The sequence below is a fragment of the Rhinolophus sinicus genome, chromosome 14, assembly GCF_057876585.1.
Source record: "Rhinolophus sinicus isolate RSI-liver-muscle chromosome 14, RSI-T2T, whole genome shotgun sequence".
Taxonomy (NCBI): Eukaryota; Metazoa; Chordata; class Mammalia; order Chiroptera; family Rhinolophidae; genus Rhinolophus; species Rhinolophus sinicus.
The window spans coordinates 70,574,624-70,597,519 of NC_142514.1; the positions used below are offsets into that span (position 1 = coordinate 70,574,624).

Genomic DNA, 22,896 nt, shown 5'->3' on the forward strand with positions numbered 1-22,896 from the left:
TGCACCAACGCCAGTGCCTAGTCCACCCTTCAAAGCAATTTTGGAACTGTTTTTCTGGAATGGCCATCAGAGCTGTCATCGTATTACCCTTGATGTCCTGAATGTCATCAAAATGTCTTCCTTTCGATATTTCCTTTATCTTCAGGTAAAGAAAGAAGTCATTGGGGGCCAGATCAGGTGAGTAGGGAGGTGTTCCAATACAGTTATTTGTTTAATGCTAAAAACTCCCTCACAGGCAATGCCATGTGAACTGGTGCATTGTCGTGATGCAAGAGCCATGAATTGTTGGCTAAAAGTTCAGGTCGTCTAACTTTTTCATGCAGCCTTTTCAGCACTTCCAAATAGTAAACTTGGTTACGTGTTTGTCCGGTTGGTACAAATTCATAATGAATAATCCTTCTGATATCAAAAAAAGGTTAGCAACATCGTAGCAACAAATTCATGAACTTAATTGTCAGACCTCGTATACTGTGTTGCACTCTGTTATATTTTTCCAAGTCCAAGTTAATGTGTCTAATACACATGTAAAAGTAAAGGATTTGGATTATGTAACTGGAAGGAAAGGAGTGGTAATGGAGGATTTAAAATTTTAGCAAACTGCTAAACATGCAGATTTCTGGATCCTAAGTAGTGATTTTGATTCAATAGATAAAGAGTAATGCTCAGGAATCTACATTTTCAAACAACTGCCTGTGAATCTGGTGCAAATATTCTGTGGGTTACATTCTGAAAAGGGGATAATGTGTGTTTTGTAAATATCTGATCTTCATTTCCACTGATGACTGAATAAGGAGACCTCAGTAAGTAATTGTTGACCAGAACCACAGGTGTATATGTTACACTCAACCTTCAAACCAAAGGGTGTAGCTATCTTTGGGGGCACTTTCTAAATGTCTCAATTCTCATCTTAAAGTTTGTAGTGAAGGGAAAGACCTATGGGATAGGAATTGACTTAAGTAATGGAAAAGGGGATTTAGTCAGCCTATAATTACAGCCATCAGCTTACTTAGAAAATGTCAAGTATTGAGATCAATAACTTTTAAAAAAAATTACAAAATTAGCACAGACTTATTGAAAATACAGAAAGGACAAAGAAGAAAATAAATCATTGATAATTCCAGCACCAGAAATAACAATTGTTAACTTTATTATACTAATTTAAGTCTTTAGCAGCTACTTTTAAGAAATGGGTTAGGGTGCAATCCTATTTGGACATAGGGATATGAATTAAATTATTATGTATTATATTACATAGATGGAATAAGCTGTGTCATATCTGTGGCCTACCCTCCACTATTTGTTTTTCTTCTAAATTGTCAGTTATTTTTAAAAATAATTTTTTATTTATTTCAATCTGTTTTCAGATGACGAAGAAATGTTCTCAACTTTTAACTCTAGAGAAACAGTTGGAAGAAAAAATAGTTGCTTATTCCACTATTGCTGCAAAAAATGCAGAACTTGAACAGGAGCTTATGGTAAAAATGACCTTTTTTGCTACAAATTCCCTATGTCTTTAAGGCACTTATTTTTGATAGCATGTTTGTTTTAGTATCATTATTATAAATTCTACCAAATAGGAAAATATAAATTCTGCTAAACTCTTCTCACTGTTCATTTTTTGTTTCTGTATTTTTGGATTAATCGGCTTAGGTAGCAAGTTATTATCTACATTCTCATATTTTTATCCTAGTATAATTGAAGGAAATAGTGGTAGTTGTTTGATATGCTTTTAAAATAGTTTAATTTCTCATTTTGATATAATTTTTTAAATAACTATTTTGTCTTATAAATTTTAAATAATTTTGAAAATTGACATTAACTACTATGAATCTTTAAAGAATAGAATATCACAAATTTAATGCTGTACTCATGTACGTTTACATTAAAGAAGCTCTCAGTTATGTTTTTAAGTGTTTTTGTATTTCTAGGAAAAGAATGAAAAGATAAGAAGTCTAGAAACCAATATCAATACAGAGCATGAGAAAATTTGTTTGGCTTTTGAAAAGGCGAAGAAAATTCATCTTGAACAGCATAAAGAAATGGAAAAGCAGATTGAAAGAGTAAGATATTAATAATGGTTTTAAAAGTAGATATAATGTATATTTAGAATATAAATGCTAAAAAGAACCTTAAATGAGGAAATTGAAAAATTATTGGCAAGTACTATACTTAGTATCCCATTATTTCTGGATCATTTTACACTGCTTTCTTATATACTATTCCTACCATTTCAGTTTTGTCATTTTTTGACATTATCAAACTAAGTGATTCTGTAGACTCTTTTCCATTAGAGATATCAGTTGCTTGAAGATTGGTGGGGAGTAGAAGCACTGTTAACCCTGGTTTAAAAATAAAGAGTAAAACCAAAAGTAAAGAAGAAGATGTGAGACCAAGAATATAAGACCAAATAAAAAATAGATCATTTGGATATGCTTAATAGTAGAAGGGAGCTTACGAGGAAAAAAATATAGCTTGAAATATAAAGCAATAGACATTATTCGATCTGAGCAACAGAAAGGGAAAGAGATTTGGTAGAAAATGAACAGGGACCTGTGGGACAATATCATGAGGTCTAACATTCATGTCATTAGAATTCCAGAGAAGAGAATGAGATTGGTGCAAAAAAATATTTGAAGAAATAATGACTGAAAAATAACTTTATTGAAGCAAATAAATTTACAAATTCCACAAGCTCAAAGAGGTTAAATCAAAGAAAACCTCTTTCAGATACATCCGAATTCTTGCTGAAAACCAAAACAAAAAAATCTTAATAGCAGCCGAAGATAAATAACACATTGCATATGGAGGAACAAAGATTAAAATTACTGCAGATTTCTCATAAAAAACCATGAAGATTAGAAGACAGAACAACATTTTTCTTTAGTGCTGAAAGAGAAAATCCATCAACCTAGAATTCTATGTCTAGTGAAAGTATTCTTTAGGAATTATGAAAACATTCTTAGCTGGAGGACAATTTAGAGAATTTGTCACAAATAGACTTGTTTTAAAATAAATACTAAATAAATTTCTTCAGACAAAAGAGAAATAATACCAGAGGGAAATTTTGAAACTTAGGAATTTTGAACCTTTGTTGCGTGGGAGCAACAAAAACAGTAAATATTTGGTTAGCTACTATGAACTATTATTTTCCTTTAAAGTGTTTTTGATATTTGTGACAGTTGAAAGAAAAAATTACAACATTATCTAGTAAGGTTTTCAGTCTATGTTGGTGTAATACATTGGACAACTACAATATAAAAGAGGAAGGATAAAGGGATCTATGCTGTTGTCAAGTTTCTACATTTCACTTGAAGTGGCAAAATCTTAATTCTGAGGAAACCATGGAAAGTTAAAGGTCTATATTATAATCTCTGGAGAAGCTACTAAAAAATATACAGATATGGTAAAAAGCCAATAGACAAGTCAAAACGGAATTCTGAAAATATTCATATATTTAAGAGAAGGCTGGAAAGAAGAACCAGGAATGAAAATCAAAGGAGACAGAGAAAACAGTAAAATGGTATGCTTAATCCATGTCATATCAGATACCGGAGGTGCCAAAAAATGTATACAAGTGGACACTGGTCAATGTTGCTCAAGCAGTAGTTCGCTGTAATCAAAAGTGTCTGGACGCTGATGGTAACCACTTTGAGCACCTCTTGTAATTGCAGAAGTCAGCTGTGACATGTATTCATTTTTTGTTATCGGTATATATTGAGTATTTCAATATTAATACAGTTTTCCTTTCTTAAAACGTGTATACATTTTTTTTGGCACACTCTGTACATGTCCTACAACCAGTAAGTCCACTTTTAATTTTGGTCTGTTCCAAAGAAGCTTTAATATATGTACATAAAGAGACATGTACAAAAGTGTTATTATGACATTGTTGTAATAGTGAAAAAGCAGAATATCTAACTTCCTGAGTAGAAGAGTAGACAAACTGTAGTTTGTTGTTACAATGGAATACTGACTGTACTGCCTTAAAAATACGTGAACTAGACCCACATAGATACATGGAAAATATCTATGGATAAATATCTAATTCAATATTGAGTGAAAAAAAAAGTTGCTAAAGTTTGCAGAAATGTTGATACCATCTATTTAAATTTTCAAAACAGAAAACTGTATTACAAATTGTTCATGTATCTACATGTATAATAAAAGCACAAAAAGCATGTGTAAGAATGAAACACAACAGAGAATGATACACGCCAATTTCAGCATCGTTTTGGTGAGGGAGGAAAAGGATAAGACATGGGCTTGTGATTTCATTACTTTTCTAAAAGGCAAATTGAAGGAAATTTGGCAAAATGCAAAAATCTGTTTAATTTCAGTGGTATTTTAACATGTATTGTTTCTGTATATTTAAAATGTTTTAAAATTTGATATAAAAGTTAATAAATTCTTGTTTATTTTTAGCTTGAATCTCAACTAGAGAAAAAAGACCAACAGTTTAAAGAGCAAGAAAACACTATGTCTGTGTTGCAGCAAGACATAATATGCAAACAACATCATCTTGAATCACTAGACGGACTATTGACAGAAAGCAAAGGGGTAAAATCATCTTTATAAAAGTGCTGTTTAAAAGTTGACTACTATTTTATGTTTCTGTAACTACCTTTAGCTTTAATCAAATCACTTGTTTAATAGCCTGTTAGTAGTGCTGAAATATTCATACTCATATTTTTGCTTACAAATCTGTATGTTTTCAGGAAATGGAAAAGGAAAATATGAAGAAAGATGAAGCTTTGAAAGCATTACAGAACCAAGTATCTGAAGAAACAATCAAGGCTAGTATGCTAATACTTTAAAAAAATTTTTTCTCTGGGAGGTGAACACATAATGCAATATATAGATGATGTATTATAGAATTGTACACTTGAAACCTATGTAGTTTGGTTGCCCATTGTCACCCCAATAAATTTGAATTTAAAAAAAGTTTTTTTTCTTAATGGAGACATTTTCTTTTTTTCTTTTTTTTTAAACTAAAGTTTATTAGGGTGACAATTGTTAGTAAAGTTACATAGGTTTCAGGTGTACAATTTTGTAATACATTATCTCACATTATGTGTTTACCACCCAGAGTGAGTTCGCTTTCCATCACCATATATTTGACCCTTTTTACTCTCTTCTACAACCCCCCTACCCTTTTACCCTCTGGTAACCCCTAAACTATTGTCTTAGGTCTATAAGTTTTTGTTCCTTCATTTGTCTTGTTTTTTTGTTGTTTTCAGTTTTATATACCACATATCAGTGAAATCATATGGTTCTCTACTTTTTCTGTGTGACTTATTTCGCTTAGCATTATAATCTCTAGATCTATCCATGTTGTCACAAATGATGTCATCTTTTTCATCTTTTCTTACCACCGAATAGTATTCCATTGTGTATATATACCATAACTTCTTTATCCATTCATCTACCGAAGGACATTTTGGTTGTTTCCATGTCTTGGCCACTGTAAATAAAGCTGCAATGAACATTGGAGCACACGTGTTTTTATGGATAAATGTTTTCAGATTTTTTTGGGTAGATACCCAGGAGAGGGATTACTGGGTCATATGGTGATTCTATTCTTAATTTTTTGAGGAACCTCCACACTGCCTTCCATAGGGGCTGCACCAATCTGCATTCCCACCAACAGTGTATGAGGGACTTCAGTTTTTCACCATTAATTATGATATTAGCTGAGGGTTTGTCATATATGGCCTCTATTATGTTAAGATATTTTCCTTTTATACCTTTTTTATTAAGTGTTTTAATCATAAATGGATGTTGCATCTTGTCAAACGCTTTTTCTGCATCAATTGATATAATCATATGGTTGTTGTCCTTTATTTTTTTTATGTGATGTATCACATTGATGGATTTGTGGATGTTGAACCATCCTTGTGCCCCTGGGATGAACCCCACTTGGTTGTGATGAATAATCTTTTTAATGCATTGTTGCATTCAACTTGCTAGAATTTTGTTTAGGATTTTTGCATCTGTATTCATCAGAGATATTGGTCTGTAGTTTTCTTTTTTTGTTTTTTGTCCTTAACCAGGTTTTGGTATCAGGGTAATATTGGCCTCATAAAATGAGTTAGGGAGTATTGTCTCTTCTTCAAATTTTTGAAAGAGTTTGAGTAGGACAGGTATTAGAGTCTCTTTGGAGGTTTGGTAGAATTCACTAGTGAAGCCATCAGGTCCTGGACTTTTGCTTTTGGGAAGATTTCAGATGACTGATTCAATTTCCTTACTGGTGATCGGTCTATTGAGATTTTCCAATTCTTCGTGATTCAGCCTAGGAATGCTATATGTTTCTAAGAACTTGTCCATTTCTTCTAGGTTATTGAATTTGGTGGCATATGTGATAACTTCCCCTCTTTCATTTCTGATTTTGTTTATTGTCTTTTCTCTTTTTATCTTAGTGAGTTTAGCCAAGGGTTTGTCAGTTTTATTAATCTTTTCAAAAAACCAGCTCTTTATCACATTAATTTTTTCTATTGTCTTTTGTTCTCTATTTCATTTAGTTCTGCTCTGATTTTTATTATTTCCTTTCTTCTGCTGGGTTTCATTTGTTCTTCTTTTTCTAGTTCTTTAAGGTTTAATGTGAGGTTGTTTTTCTGGGATTTTTCTTGTTTCTTGAGGTAGGCCTGTAATGATACAAATTTCCCTCTTAAAACTGCTTTCGCTGCATCCCAAAAATTTTGGTAGGATGTATTGTTTTTTAATTAAAGTTTATTGGGGTGACAATTGTTAGTAAAGTTACATAGATTTCAGATGTACAATTCTGTATTACAGCATCTATGAATCCCATTGTGTGTTCATCACCCAGAGTCAGTTCTTCTTCCATCACCATATATTTGATCCCCTTTACCCTCATCTACCACCCCCCTCCCCCTGGTAGGATGTATTTTCATTCTCATTTGTTTCTATGTATCTTTTGATCTCTCCTCTTCTTTCTTCTTTGACCCGGTTGTTCTTTAAAAGTGTGTTGCTTAATCTCCATGTATTTGTGGTTTTTCCTGCTTTCTTTTTGCAGTTGATACCAATTTCAAAGCCTTGTGATCAGACAATATGATTGGTATGATTTCAATCTTCTTAAATTTGCTGAGGCTAGTTTTATGTCCCAATATTTGGTCTATCCTTGAAAATGTGTACACTAGAGAAAAATGTATAGTCTGCTGTTCTAGAATGAAGTGCTCTATAAATGTCAATTATGTCCATTTCCTGCAATGTGTCATTTAGGGCTGCTATTTCTTTCTTTATTTTCTCTTTGTATGATCTATCCATAGCTGTCAATGATGTATCTACGTCCCCTAGTATAATTGTGTTTTGGTCAATTTCTCCCTTTAGTTCTGTTAGTAGTTGCTTGGTATATTTTGGTGCTCCCTGAATGCGGGCATGAATATTGATGACTGTTATGTCTTCTTGTTGTATAGTCCCCTTTATCATTATGAAATGTCAATCTTTGTCTCTTGTTACCTTTTTTATCCTGAAGTCTGTTTCATCTGATATTAGTATGGCTATACTGATTTTCTCTGGATACCAATTGCTTGGAGTGTCAATTTCCACCCTTTCATTTTGAGTCTTTGTTTGTCCTTGTAGCTGAGATGTGTCTCTTGGAGGCAGCATATGGTTGGGTTTAGTTTTTTGATCCAATCTGCTACTCTGTGCCTTTTTATTGGTGAGTTTAGTCCATTTACATTTAGGGTGATTATTGATAAGTGAGGATTTCCTATCATTCTATCTTTGGTTTTCTGGTAACACTGTGTCTCAGTAGTTTCTTTGCCTTTTTGTTGTTGTCTATTATTTCTGTCTGGTGGTATTCTATGATTTTTCCCTCTGTTTCTTCTTTTATTATGTTACATATTTTGGTTCTGGATTTTTTTTGAGTGGTTACCATATTCCATTTTCTTCAGCATGCTTACTTTCTCCATTTTCATATTCCAGTTCAAGCCTTTACTGTCCCCCCTTTAATGTTTCGGTTATCACAAATTATCCCTATTTATGCTGGTTGAATAGCCTCCTTCAGTGTTTCTTGTAGTGCAGGTCATGTGTTAGAGAATTCCCTTAGCTTCTGTGTGTCTGGAAAGGTCTTTATTCCTCCTTTATATCTAAAGGATATCGTTACTGGATATATTATTCTTGGCTCATAATTTCTCTCTTTCAATCGTTTGAATATTTGATTCCACTCCCTCCTGGCTTGTAGAGTTTCTGTTGAAAAATCTAGTGATAATCTAATGGGCTTTCCTTGGTAGGTTACCGTCTTCTTTTCCCTGGCTGCCTTGAGGAGTCTTTCGTTGTCATTAATTTTTGACAGCTTCTATACAATGTGCTTTGGAGAAGGGCTGTTGGGATTGAGGTAATTAGGTGTTCTATTTGCTTTTTGAATTCAAGGATCCAGTACTTTCCACAAGCTTGGGAAGTTCTTGTCGACTATTTGTTCGAATATACTCTGTTCCCTTCTCTCATTTTTCTCCTTCTGGTATGCCCATTATTCTTCTATTGCTTTTTCTGATGGAGTCAGAAAGTTCTTGTAGCGTTCTTTCATTTCTTTTAAGTCTCAAGTCTCTTTCTCTTCTATCCGTGTCATTTCTAGATTTCTATCTTCAATGTCACTGATTCTTTCCTCCATCTGGTCAACTCTACTACCTAAGCTGGCTATTTCTTTCTTCATTTCTTCTATTGAATTCTTAATCTCCAGAAATTCTATTTGGTTCTTTTTTAAAATTTCAGTCTCTTTGGTAAAATGTTCATTTTGTTGTTTGATTTTGTTTCTGAGTTCATTAAATTGCCTTTGTTTTCTTGCATCTCATTACATTTTTTTAAGAACTGCCATCTTGAATTCTTTCATTTAAGTCACATATTTAAGTTCATTTACTGGAAACTTTTATTTTCTTTCTGAGCTGTCTTGTTACCTTGGTTATTCATGGCTATTAATGATTTATTATTTATCTTCCTAGGCATCTATAGGAGTGGGTTCTGCAACAGGTTGATAGAAAGAGGTCTTTCTTTTGTTTTCCAGTAGGTGTTGGTAGAATGTTTTATTTTCTTTCTGACTGCAGCCTTTTATTCTCTCTCACACTGTAGTGTTATATTTTCTCTGCACTATTGCAACTTCTCACACAATGGGGGGATTCCCTGGAAGGCGGGCTTCTCCTCTGTGAACAGTTCGCCTGGGTCATAGGGTGCCACCTCTGTGGGGGTATGTGGAGAGCTTCTGAAGTTCCAAAGGTCTTCCTGCACCAGATTCAGAGCCCCTGTGTTTCAGCAGCTCTGTTTACTCCTGCAGGGATCCGCCCAGATAGGTGGGGACGGGGGTGAGGTGGGTTGTGAGAGGTGGCCGAGCACAATGGCAATGACCACCACCACAGCCAGTCCTGCTTCCACAGCTCCCTCCCCTTTGCTGGAACTAGTTGGGCTGTGAGTCCACGTCTGTGGACCACAGTTCTCAGAACTGCAAATATTCTGTTCTTTTGATCTGACACTGCTAGTGTTCCACTTCTAGCACTGGGCAGTGGGTGTGGGACAAGCTCTGGGAGGGTAGGGAGGGGGCGGTAGGCTCAGTGCCTAAGGCTTCTGTTCTCTGCTTGGCAGTGGGGGCTTAAACCACCGTTTTCAGCCTTCTTCTCTCAGTCTTTGCTCCCAGGTCTCTGCCATGAGCGTTGGGTTCAGCCATGTTATATGCTGTCCCCTCAGCCCTGTGGGCCATAAGCAGAGCCCTAGCAGTCCGAGTTCTTCCCTCTCCCACAGCTGCGGTAGTTCCAGGAAGCAGCGAGCTCGGAGCACTGAGCTAGGTCTGCATCCTGCGTCTCGCTTCTCCCTTCCCTCCTCCCCCGCTTGCACAATTTGACCACCTTTAGATGATTTCAGTAGTGTGTCTCTTCGTCTTGCCTGTCTGCTTTGCAGGGAGTCCTTTGTGGAGTTATAGTTGTTCAATTTGTTGTAAATTCCAGGGAAGATTTCAAGAGGCTTACACTACCATTTTCATGATGTCACCTACCAAGACATTTTCTTAATGGAGACATTTTTTACTTTTCTCTGTAAGTTTTAAAAATTATTCATATAAAAATTAATTAAGAGGTAAAGATTTTACCTGGGTCAATGAACTTAGTTTCTGTAAGTATATTTTCTTCAATGTGAATTATGATCTTAATTATTTGATAGTTGATAGTCTGGTTTGTAAACCTTTTTTTTGCCTACTTAACCTTTTTTGGCCTTAAAAAGGATTTTTTTTTAACACAATTTTTTTTTTTTTTTTTTGGCATTAGCTACTTATTAACATTACTAGTGAAGAATTAACAGAGCAAGTGAAGGGAGGAAAACTAGAAGCAGTCCAGTTTTGCTTCTTTTTACCAGTTCTGGCATAAGATTAATTAGGGGATAAATTCAGAATTTCCAGAATTCAGAATTCAGATAAAATACAGTGTTCTAATTAGTGTATCTTCATGGTTAAAAGCACGGGCTTTGAAGCTAAATTGACTTAGGTTTCACTTCTGGCTTCGGAGTGTTAACTGACTAAACTTGGATAGATTATATAAGCTCTCAGAACTTTAGTTTCTTCATCTGTAAAATAAGGATATTAATACCCTAGAGAGTCAGTCTGAGGATTACATAAATGAGATACATAAAATGGTTAGTATATACTAAGTTACTCAAAGTTTTGTAACTAATTACTATGTATTAAATATTTTCTCCTTTGCATTTTTAGTGTTAAAAATAGGTTCAAATATACTGCTACCTTTATTCTATCATATATGGCTTGAATATAAAGGATTAAAAAAAACTGATATTTAGTACTTTTTGCCTAGTACCTGTTTTTATTCCATTTTGTGAGTTTGTATAACCATGTAAATACAATATGTTTATCTATAACTTTCCTATAGTATCCTCCAAAACTTTTAATATTTCCTGCCATGTCAATTTATTTTTTCATAAATTGACATGGCATGAAATATTGCGTAAATAATATGTAAAAATAACCTCTAAGATTATCAATATTAAAAAACTCATTGCTATACAAAGGTTGTAGGCATGAGATAGTTTTATTAAACAAAATTTACATTTCCACTTATATTTTTCCGTAAACTACCTAACACATCTAACCTGTCTCCTGGTAAATTATTTCCATATGTTAGTAACCAGGTATGAGACAGGAAGGAAATCAGCAAAAGAATGAATATGATTTTGGATTTTATTCCCTTGGTACCTTTAATAGGCTTGCTGTTATTGGGGGGGGGGGAATCAAAATGAGGAGGAAACGTAGAAACAAAGTTTCTATGACTCAAGATATACTAAATGATTCTTAGCATATAGGATATTTGTAGCAACAAAATAGAAGTTTGAAACCTAGTTTTCTCTTCTTGATCATGTTATACCACCTTTCTTTCCTGACTTTAGGCCATGTTCCTCTGCATGCTTCAGTGTGTTCTTTGCATAAAGTATATTATGAATTTTCTATCTGCATGTGAGTTATAAGGATTAAAGTTATATCATTTAAGTAAGTAAGTTAGAAAAATTTCGAAGCCCTTTTATTTCTGCTGAATTATTAGCTCATGCATTGGCTTACTTATTTAAAAGGTCATCTTTCTTTTCTTGCAGAGTATCTGCTGTCCCCTATACCTATTGAACAAAGGTGGGACTAAGGTGAATTAAGCGAGGCAAAATTTAAGGAGATGTTTACTCTCACGGTCGTACAAGTAAAGGGTCAGAACTTGCATGATCCTGAGAGTGAGTGCCTCCTTAAATTCAGAGCCCTAGCCACCTTCCTTGCGTACCCTAGTCCTAGCCTTGTTACTGAATCATAATTTGCATTTCAGTGGGATGTCCAGGTGATTTGTGTGCCCATTAAAACCTTGAGAAACACTGCTTTAGCTTGTTCTTTTTCTTTCTAGGGCTGAATTATAATTTGCATGTTCCGTTTGGTTCTTCAGATTCCCCTAAACTCACTGTCTCCTATTCCTCATGACATTGAAAAGTCTAAGTCAACTAGAACACCACATGGGTTATACTGCATTCCTCTTACTGCTTCACATCAGGAGGCACATAATGTCAGATCACCCCATTATTGGCATTGCCAATCTTGACAACCTTATTAAGGACAGTTGGCCTGACTGTCTTGCCAGTCTTATCTCCCAAATGTCCATTTCTTACAAATTCATACTCTTCATACCCTAAGCCAGTGCCAGTTGCTCACCATTCCCTTTTGCAGTGCCTTGACTCTGAACATACTCCCTCTCACTTCAGTGCCCGTCTTCATTTGTTCATGTCCTGTGTATTCTGTAGGACTCCAGTCTCAGGTTTCCTAGTTTGCAATGAAAAATTAGTTTTCTGAATAAATCTCTTCTGCAATAGCATTTTACATCCTAAGTTGGATTGTATATACACTGTTTGATATACAGCAGTAAGGTAACATTAGGACATAAATCTATAAAATATTGAGCTTATAATGTGCACTCATTAATAATAGTTAATTTTCCTTTTTTTCCTGCTTAGGTCAGACAGTTGGATTCAGCATTAGAAATTTGTAAGGAGGAACTTGCCTTGCATTTGAATCAATTGGAAGGAAATAAAGAAAAGTTTGAAAAACAGCTAAAGAAGAAATCTGAAGAGGTAAATTAACATTTCCTTTATATATATATAGCATATTTTTCAAGTGATTTCTTTTTGAGATATCGTTTATTTTCAAGATACTTTAAAAAGTCCATCTTTATGTGGCTGATATAAAAAAATTCCAATAAAATGTACATTCCAATTCTATGTTCTTTTAAAAATAAACACTATTTCAGTACATCACAAAATATGACACCTTAAAATTCTGATTCTTTTATATATTTAGGGGAATCAGAAAATTTAATTATTATTAATATGACGTGATTCTAATATAGATGATTAGTACTTAGAACACTGTTTTAGACTTAGAGGTATAAAATTCTTCAAATTTTTTCCATTTTGATTTTGTTCTTTCTAATTATCCGAAGATTGAGAACTAGAAGTTCAACTTTCTTTATTGAGACAAGTTTCTCAGATGCTAGTTAGAAGACTTTTTTGAGTTATCTTATTCTGTTTTCTCACTGTTTACCACTTTGCTTTCAACATAATAGGTGCTCATTAAACGTTTGCTCAAAGGAATAATCTTAATGGAGAATTCCTTTATTTCTTTGTTAGAATTTATAATATAATATTTAAACCTTAAATTCATGTTTAGAAATAGTTCCCAGCAAATCTTTGTCAAGGTGACTTGAATGTATCAGAAAGTTCCAACCAGAAAAACAGAAACCCTTTTATACCTTTAAAATGGAGGGAATTTTTTACAGGAAATTAAATACACAGGTGATGGAAGAGTGGAAAAGCCAAACAAAGCATGCTAAGGTGACTCAGAGATTATCATAAGCAGGGACCCATTGCTAACCTTAGGGATAGAGGAACATCAGGAAGAGTTGATGTGACTGTTGTCCAGTAGCAGAACTGCCTAGTGGAGCCAGGGCCACGGAGAGAGTCTGTCTAGTAGAAACGGGGCAGGAGAGGAGGAGAACTGCTGCTACTGGCCCCTCCCATTTGCCAGATCTATCTGTTATCCAGAGGGCAACTTCCTGCAATACACTGAGCAGAGTAGGGGCAGGCAGAGGAAGATCTAAGAGAAAATATGTAGTTGACGAGCACTCTAGATTTAGATGCATCATGTAATTAAGTATATAACTTCAGAGGTTAAAAAAAAAGTATCTTTATATTTCTTCCCTTCCTATTTCTTTCTTTTTCCTTCTATTTCCCTCCATTAAAGCTTTTATCAAACAATGGCAATGATAACAACAATAATGTAATAAATAGCACCTAATACTTATACAGTGCTTTCATGGCTATAATTTATTAATTTTTATTTTTTTAAACTATTATTTATTTAAGTGTGTTTTTCCAGGATCATCAGTTCCAGGTCAAGTAGTTGTTTCAATCTAGTTGTGGAGGGCGCAGCTCATAGTGGCCCATGTGGGGATCAAACCTGCAACCTTGTTAAGAACACTGCACACTAACTGACTGAGCTAACCGGCCGCCCATCATGGTTATAATTTATTATCATTAGGGGGAAAAGATACATCAGATGAGATGTGGAGAATTCATGGCTTCCTATGTTCTCTCCCTCCTTCTGGGGAGATATATAGAACATGCTCCTTTCTATAGCAGTGAAATGTGGTAACGCGTCTGCAGTATTTCTGCCCAGGGTAGCCTGCTTATGACTCAAGGATTTTTTACTGGGGGGCTGATCTCATAGGAACAGCCACAAGTATCAAAATTCCAGACTCAATGCGCTATGATTCAATGCGCTAGCCAGGCAAAACAATCTCATCTCATAGGGAATGTTTTAAAACCCACATTCCCAGACACAAGCCAATAGCAAACCCTATAAGCAGGCCCTTCTAACACATCTTATCAGAAAAATGGACCCTGTCCTTCCACATAATAAACTATAGCCATAAATGCAATTATCCCACATGACAAGTGTGGGAGATTAATAAGGCAAACGGCTTTGACATCTTGTTGCTTTTTATTTGAAACATATCATTGTAATGAGAAATGTATATATTTGTTAGGTATATTGTTTACAGAAAGAGCTAAAGATAAAAAGTCACAGTCTTCAAGAGACCACTGAGCAAAATGTTATTCTACAGCATACTCTTCAGCAACAGCAGCAAATGTTACAACAAGAGACAATTAGAAATGGAGAGCTAGAAGATATTCAAACTAAACTTGAAAAACAGGTATATGTTATTGGTCAAAATTATTTTATTTGTATGAAATACAATTTTTTAAAACAATTTTTATTGAGGAACAGTGTGTTTTTCCAAGACTCATCAGCTCCAAGTCAAGTCGTTGTTTTCAATCTAGTCGTGGAGAGCCCAGCTCACTGGCCTATGTGAGAATGGAACCGGTGACCTTGGTGTTATGAGCACTGTGCTCTAACCAACTGAGCTAACCGGCCACTCCTGAAATAGAAATTTTTACAATTGATAATACATTTTTAGATATAAAATTGCTATTTAACACCAAAGATTTCATATTATAAGAAATATTCTATATTAACATTGTAAAATGGATATAGTTCTATTCCTATGTAATGTGACCATCTAATACCATGGGCACATTTTTGTCATTCCCTACAACTTAGTTATAATTTAGACTTCTTTATTCCATCTCTCCTTTCTCCTTGTATTTGAATATAATTCCTATCTAAATCATTATACCTTCTAATCCTTTCTTTTTGGATCTGGACACGTGTGATAATCCTTAAAGAAATGCCAAAGCAATGCACTAAAAGAAAAATCCCAAAGGGTACTATTTATTTCTAAAAATAAGTTGCTATTCCAAAGAAAAGTCCTAGAAAAATTTATTCTAGAATCTAATCTTTTCTCTCTCATTCATTAACAAATTCATCTGAATTCTTCAGACAAATATTTCACATATTTTGTTGTATTACTCTTTTCAAACTTTATAGAAACATATACATCAGGAAATGATGGTTCCCTGTAATCTCACAACACCTCACCTTTATATCATTTATATGACCTTTTATCTATATATTCTGAATTCATCCTGAGGCTCTCCAATGGAACTAAAGAATCTCCTTTCAACACATTCAAACATATGAGGCAGGTATTACGTATTTTCTGTTTTAGAGACATCACTCCCCATCCCTTTTGTTAAAGTCTAAACCTATTGCTTGATATGCCTACTGTACAGCTTTATCCTTTGTAACATTTCTTCATCTCATCTGTGTTAGATTCTCACTTCCTAAATCTCTTGTCACTGACTCTGGGTTTTGCAGGAATGATTATAATTCTTGTTCCTTCTGGAGTTGTTCTCATTTCTATAATGCTGTTACAGTTTTCTTCTGTTTTTCCCCCCCTAAGTCTACCAGTTCATTTGTATTTTTCATTTGATGATTGTATTTCTTCACGACATTTATTTTAAGAGATGTTTGTGTTCTATCTTTAACTTCTTTGAGGGTCTAAAGGAGTTTATATCTAAAAATTTCTTCAGTATTTGGAGTAAAATTTTTAGTAGGTATTTTTCTAGCTTTCATTCCTGTTCCACTATGCATAGATCTTGTCCTGGATTCTTTCAGATTATTACTCATTTTTAGATTTTTTTTCTGCTTATGAGGGTGCTAATTAAGCACAGAGTGGGTAGATTTTTCATGGTTCCCTTCCCTTCATCCCTGGGTACTATTTTTTATTTTGAATTTTCATAAGAGTTTATTTGAGCCAAATTATGACATATGCCAGGGAGCAAGGTGTCAAACCCTCCCTTCCCGGGTACTATTTTAATTTTATTCTTGGAACTTGAGTTGGGGGTGTGGATATTAATGATTTACAATCTGTATTTAGTTCCTCGGTGGGAGGTTTTAGAAGTGCAAAGAGGATATTAAAGTTATTATCCAGAGGTTAACTTTGAGAGCTCAGTCATGTAAATAAATGTTCTTTGAAAACACAGAATGGCTGAGATTAACTAGGGAGAGTATAGAATGAGGGGTGAGAAGATTGACTTGGACAGATCTCTGAGGGATGTGGTGTATGGAAGCCAAGTAGGTATTTCATGAAGTAAGAAATGATAGTTGGTGTCATTGGCTACTGCAATCAATGTCAAGTAAATTGAGGGTTGAGAAGTATCCATTGGAATTGGCAACATGGAGGTCATTGATGACAGAGCACTTTCTGTTGAATGACCAGATTGCTTCGGGTTGAGGAATGAATGAGAAGTGAGAAAATGATACAAGCATAGAAACTCTCAGAAGTTGGGCTATGGAGGGGAGGGACGAAAAGTAGTTGGAGGGAAGTAGAGTATAAAGGAAAATTTTTTACGATGGGAAGATCTTGAACGTGCTTAAATGCTAATAAAAGAAACCAGAAGAGAGATTGAAGATACAGCAGAGAGTAGTCAATTGTATGAGGTTCCTGAGAAAGTGGATAGCAATTGAATCCAGAATACCTATGAAGCAATTTGACTTGTACAGGAGGAAGAATACCTCCTTCATGGTAGTAAAACAGAAGGAAGAATAAATAGGAGAACATGCAGGTTAGGTTTTAGCAAATGCAAGTTGTAATGTTTGAGGGCAGATGAATCTAGAAATCCTTCACTGAATGAGCAATTTGTGAAGACGGAAAGGAATATAGTTTGACAAGAGAAGAAAGAACATTTCAAATGGAAATAATGAATAGGGGAACATTTACCATTATTTTATTCAATTCTTTTTTTTTTTTAAGGAGAGCGCAGCTCACAGTGGTCCAGGTGGGATCAAACTGGCAACCTTGGTGTTATTAGTACCACGCTCTAACCAACTGAGCTAACTGTTCAATTCTTATAAATCCTAGATTAGTGTTATGATGTGGCCCCTTATATAAATATGTGTATGAATGAAATGTCTTTATTATTAAAAATTGTTTTGCTTTTATATTTCAAAACATTACAGTAAGTCCTCACTTAACATCTTCAATAAGTTCTGTGACACTAAAGTGAAATGATGTGTAATGAAATCAATTTTGCCACAGGCTAATCGATGTAATCAAAAGTTAGGTTCCTATGTACCTCATCGATGTTACAATAAACACCTAGGGTTTCCAGGCGGGAATTCCCACCCGTTCTCAGGAATTTTTTCACTTTCCCGTTCCCGAATCCCGAGAAAAGTTGGTCGGGAAACCGGGAAAATCGACTCCTTGAACCCAGGTGGCTGGTAGTATCGGCCGTCACTTTGTGGAAACAATTCATCGTGGAGAACAGAAAACAGTTTATATCTTGGGATTTGGAACCAGAAAAGCGAAAAAAATTCCTGAGAACAGGCGGGAATTCCCTCCTGGAAACCCTAGAAACAGCATTGAATGAAATGGCGTTTTTCGAGGACTTGCTGTACTTCCTGGTCTGTACACTGATTTTTGTCATACATCTTGAAACTGAATGGTAGGCTAGGCTACAAACTTACATAAATATTTTTTTCTGAAGAATATTGAGCTGTGACTGAATTTAAAATACTTACTGAAAACTTTACAAGGTATCAAAACTGGAACAAGAGCTTCAAAAACAAAGGGAAAATTCAGCTGAAAAATTGAGAAAAATGGAGGAGAAATGTGAAGCAGCCGCACATGAAGCAGATTTGAAAAGGCAGAAAGTTATTGAGCTTACTGGCACTGCCAGGTAAAATGAATATGTTAGTGTTTATTATCTTTCTGTTTAAACGTCAGTAGTACCTGAGTTTCAATATCAGATAATGTTCAGTGAAGCTTTTGCTTAAGGAATTAATTTCTCTACTACGGTCTGTGTTCCTATAATGTTTTGTTTATACCTCCCTCTTAACCTTCCTAATATAAGTTCCTTAAGGCCAAGATAATATCTGGTTTATTTTAAGGGTTCTCTCACAACAATTAGCATAATACCTCATAGGCACTCAGTTGTAGTAAATTAAATTGTGAATAACATTAAAAGTTTCAGACAAAGATGTAGTCATTTATAGAAATTGGGTCTAATTATTTATGAGAGGGAATAACTTAACAGAATAAAGCAGTGGTTCTTAACCTTGACTAAACCTTGACTGAACATTAAAATCACCCAGGGAACTTTAAAAAGTACTGGTGCCTGGGTCTCACCTCTAAAGATTCTGATTTGTAGTTTTCAGTTCATGTGTCCCTTTTTAATTAGTCAAGAAAGGGACACATGAGCTGAAAGCTATACACAGCTTCCCCAGACCTCTTCTACTTTGTCAACAAAAATTGGCATAATAATATACTCATAATTAGCCCACCATTCTACCAGTAGGAGTCAGGAGTTAATTTATGCACTTGAACTAAAACCACATGTCCCCAGGCTCCTTTTCCCCCACTGACCAGAGTAAAGATAGAGCCTTTTGCTTTGAGTAGCAACTTGTTTCCCCAGATGTCCTCAACTTTCTCAACAGGGTCAAGAGGGTGTCCTATGTAAGACTAAGATCACAGTTCTTCGGATTCTTCAGACCTTCTTTCTTCCATTGACAGGTCTCTATCCACAACACAGCCTCAACACTAGTGTATACCTTAATTCCTCAAAGATTAATCACAGTATAACTGTATCCTTGCTTATGCGAAACACCACAAGGAGCTAAGATTTCCAGGTCAACCGTCATCTCTCATACTAACCTCTCCATGTATTCTCTTCCGTTCTCCCGTTCGATTCCACCCTTTGAAAGACTTCCACTGTGTCCTCTGAAATTCACAATCCGTCCTGAGAGACATACCCTATGTTCTCCACTTCTTTTTCCTGGTGTAGAAATAGAAATCCGACTCTCCCCTGAGGACATTGTGTCTTTCCCTGCAGCCTTCTAAAATAAAAGCTTTTCCCCACAGTTCTTACACCACAGGGTCAAGATGTAGAGTAGTATACTAGTCATGTACTCCATGAACCTCATGTCATCAGATTATACCATCCCTCACTGTTGCTGACACCTACAGGCCACCTGACTTACTGTTGCTCTCTAACACCACTTCTGTCGTTATTTGGGGGGATTTCAATATATATCTATCTAGCTGATCTTGCTGACATCTTAGCCTCTCATTTTTTAAAATTCTTCTCTAATGATCATGATTTCTATCATACCTCAGCCATGATTTACGCTAGATCTTGTCATTTATAATGTCTCCAATATTTCATCATAATCTAAATATTAGTGTATCTACCCCTATGTTATCATCTCATTCCCTTTTAATACCTCAAATTCAACAATCTGTGGTCTCCAGACCTCTAATCCATCAGTTCCACAACTGTATCAATCCCTGATGCCTCTCTTCTCTCTTTACCCAGCTTAAATTCTTATTAGTTATTAAAATCATTGATTTGCATATACCCATAACTTCCCCATACCTCTCTCTTACTTTGTGATACTCAGCCTAAAATTCCAACTCAGACTACTCCATCTTTATAGAGGCTGGAGAAAAATAGAACCACACTGACCAATCTTGCTTTAAATTCATAATTTCATACTTTAAGTGTTCCCTTAATGCTGTCTGACAATCACAATGTCACTCACTCTTGTAGAATACTCTTCTACACCTTTGCCTTTTCTTTCAAAACTCCAACACCCCATCCCCATTCTTGCTTTTTGTTGCACTGAGAAAATTGAAGCAGTTGTTTCTTCCTTTTCTCACCCCTACAATTTGACTAATAGACAAAAACTCTTCATGATATTGGCAAGTAGGCCCATTCACTAGGAAAAGTAAGTCCCAAATACCAATAGGAAACTTATAAACTAGATAATTAAATTTCATAAGAAAGATGCATCCTAGTTCCAAGGAATCTCTTCATGAAGCAAGGTTTTCTGTTTCTTTGTTTCACTATTGCTTCTTTCAGTTCTGGAACTACAATATACAAAACTTTTTCTCTCCTCAAAAGTATTAGAGTTAAAATATATCTGTTACATATATATCTGATATATAATATATCTGTTATATATCTCCTAGGATCTGTTTTAACATTAAAATATCTTCAGATATAAAGAAAGGAAACTAAATGTATCGAGCACCCTGTATGCCAGGCAGTATACTAGGTAGACGCATTAACTCAATCTTCAAAACACCCACATCGAGTTTTATTATCCCAATTTTAAAAATAAGGAAGCTGAAACTCAAAGAAGTTAGGGTATGAGATGCACAATTTGATGTGCTCTAAAACCAAGTTTTTTCTGTTAACACCACTACTAAAAGTTTCTTCTGGTATTACATGTATAAATGACACTGCGTGTGAATAATCCTAACCCTGGTTTCTCAATCCTGAGGCTCATATAGCACTTGTTACATTTCTCAGACTGCCTCCATAGCCATTTGAAAATCTTTTTTACATTTGAGGAAGCCACAGAGTCTCAGCTTTAGTTCTAAAAGTTTAGTATTACTTTTGCATAATCCTTCCTTTGGCCCTGTTCCCAGCCTCACAGTTATTGATTCCCCACAATAACTCTGTGACAGTAAGGTGAAGTATTCTGGAAAAACTGGTGGGTTTAAGCCCCGTTGTAAAATTTTGGAAGTTATGGGAAAATTTTTAGTATTGGATTATTTATATAATAGTTAAAAATTTTAAACCCGTAAATATTTATTGTATTATAGTAATGCCTCATTTACGTAGCATCGGGATACAATGCCTAGTTGCTCATAAATAAATAAGACTAGACTTTATCTTTACCAAGTACTGAAACTTTAAAATAAAACAAAACTTTTTTAATAGAAATTGTCCAAAATATATATTTTCTTGTCATTTTTATTTTCTCTGATGTCTTGAGGTTATCATTATATACATCAGTTATTATACTGTGCTAGATATGAAACCTTGAGGAGTATAGAGCTCTGTTTATTTTTTACTAAATATCTTTAGACAGTTGTGCTTTTTGAGTTCTTTTATTTTTAAAAAAAGATTTTCCCCAACTCCTTTACTGACAAGCTGCCACCTCTTGGTACTACTGTATGCCAGCCTCTTTTGGTTATTCCTTTTTTATTAAGTTTTCTGTCTACCCTAACAGAAAAGAATTAGTCAAGCTGAAAATCATTTCCCTAGGATTTTAAACATGTAAAAGGGTCATTAGCACGTGTCTAATCCAATAGTTCTTAACTTTGTTGGGCCATGGACATATTGAGGATATGATAAAAAGGTATGGATACATACATAACTTTGCATGTTGTCTCAGGAGTTTTAAAGTTTTCCTCAGTTTCACTCATGGACATTGAAAAAAACCTCTTGAACAAATATAAATTCGTCTTAAGTTGCCTTTAGCAAAGAAATGCTTCTACTTGCAAACTCAGTTTATGAAATGTCAAAGACCAAAAGAGCAACAACAACAAAATTGGTTATGTAAAAGAATAGTAGCTCTGCCCACGGTTCTGGATGACATTAGCAATTGTGTAATTAGTGAATATCACTTTGGAATTACCAGCAAATGGACTTAAAACTTCCTTTCACTGTGTTGATTAGCCTTTAGGTAGCGAAGCTTCCTGATTGGAATAAGCCCTCTCACTGTTAATAACTGTTTATATTATCCTAGACAATTCACTTAACCTTCCAGTTTCCTCATCTGTAAAGCAAGCACTAGTCTAAGAATCTCTAGTCCCTTTTAAAGCTAAAAAGGTAGCATTAATAACAAACGCCTGAGTAAAAATGACTGACTTGGGTCTCCTATAAGTAGTGCTTGTATGGTCTTTATGATGAATATTTTGATTGCCTGGCTTATTTATTTTCCGTGTTGCAGATAATAGAAATTAATAAGAATGAGGTACCTATCTGTGGATGTTCTCTCTCCATATAAAGCTTTATAAAAGTTAACTGTCGTTAGATTGAAAAGAATGCTAGCACTGCTAAATATTACTAGGTAATACAGTTGTATTTAGTGGTGTGTAATTAATTGGTGCAGAGTAACAGTCTTTTGGTTGGAGCATTTTCAACAGTATAATAGGTGACTTAAGATTCTGACTAGACATTTTGCTGATATTTGTCCTCATATAACTTGAAGTCTTTGTTTGGTCAGAGATAAGTCAGTTGGTTTTTAAGTTTCCAGATTATCATTTTATTTTATTTTTTGTTTTTAATTAGGCAAGTAAAACTTGAGATGGATCAATACAAAGAAGAGCTGTCTAAAATGGAAAAAGAAATAATGCACCTAAAACGAGATGGAGAAAATAAAGCAATACATCTCTCTCAGTTAGACATGATCTTAGAACAGACAAGGACAGAACTAGATAAGAAAACAAATGCTGGTAAGCAGGAGGTTAGCTGAGCTTAGCTGCCTGCTTGTTTATATTTAAAGAAGTGGACTAAAGTAAGAATTTGGGATGGTGGGGTTGGAAGGGACAATGAGTGTCACTATTTTGCCTCTGGTAGATGAATAAAATTGAATATTCTTAATTATAATTA

The 22,896-nt window shown here is 34.8% G+C and overlaps 1 protein-coding gene across 11 annotated transcripts in view; it reads left to right on the top strand.

The window, feature by feature from the left end:
• The window catches only part of CCDC18 (coiled-coil domain containing 18), an 89,136-nt gene that overhangs the window by 26,218 nt on the left and 40,022 nt on the right, over positions 1 to 22,896 (top strand). For 10 of the 11 annotated variants that reach the window (XM_088791330.1, XM_088791332.1, XM_088791331.1 and 7 more), the window contains 8 exons: positions 1,365 to 1,475; positions 1,929 to 2,060; positions 4,423 to 4,557; positions 4,716 to 4,793; positions 12,487 to 12,603; positions 14,577 to 14,744; positions 18,029 to 18,171; positions 22,576 to 22,739. In XM_088791330.1, the coding sequence (XP_088647456.1) occupies positions 1,365 to 1,475; positions 1,929 to 2,060; positions 4,423 to 4,557; positions 4,716 to 4,793; positions 12,487 to 12,603; positions 14,577 to 14,744; positions 18,029 to 18,171; positions 22,576 to 22,739 (1,048 nt within the window). The remainder of the gene's footprint in view (positions 1 to 1,364; positions 1,476 to 1,928; positions 2,061 to 4,422; positions 4,558 to 4,715; positions 4,794 to 12,486; positions 12,604 to 14,576; positions 14,745 to 18,028; positions 18,172 to 22,575; positions 22,740 to 22,896) is intronic. The other variant, XM_088791333.1, reaches the window with a different exon arrangement.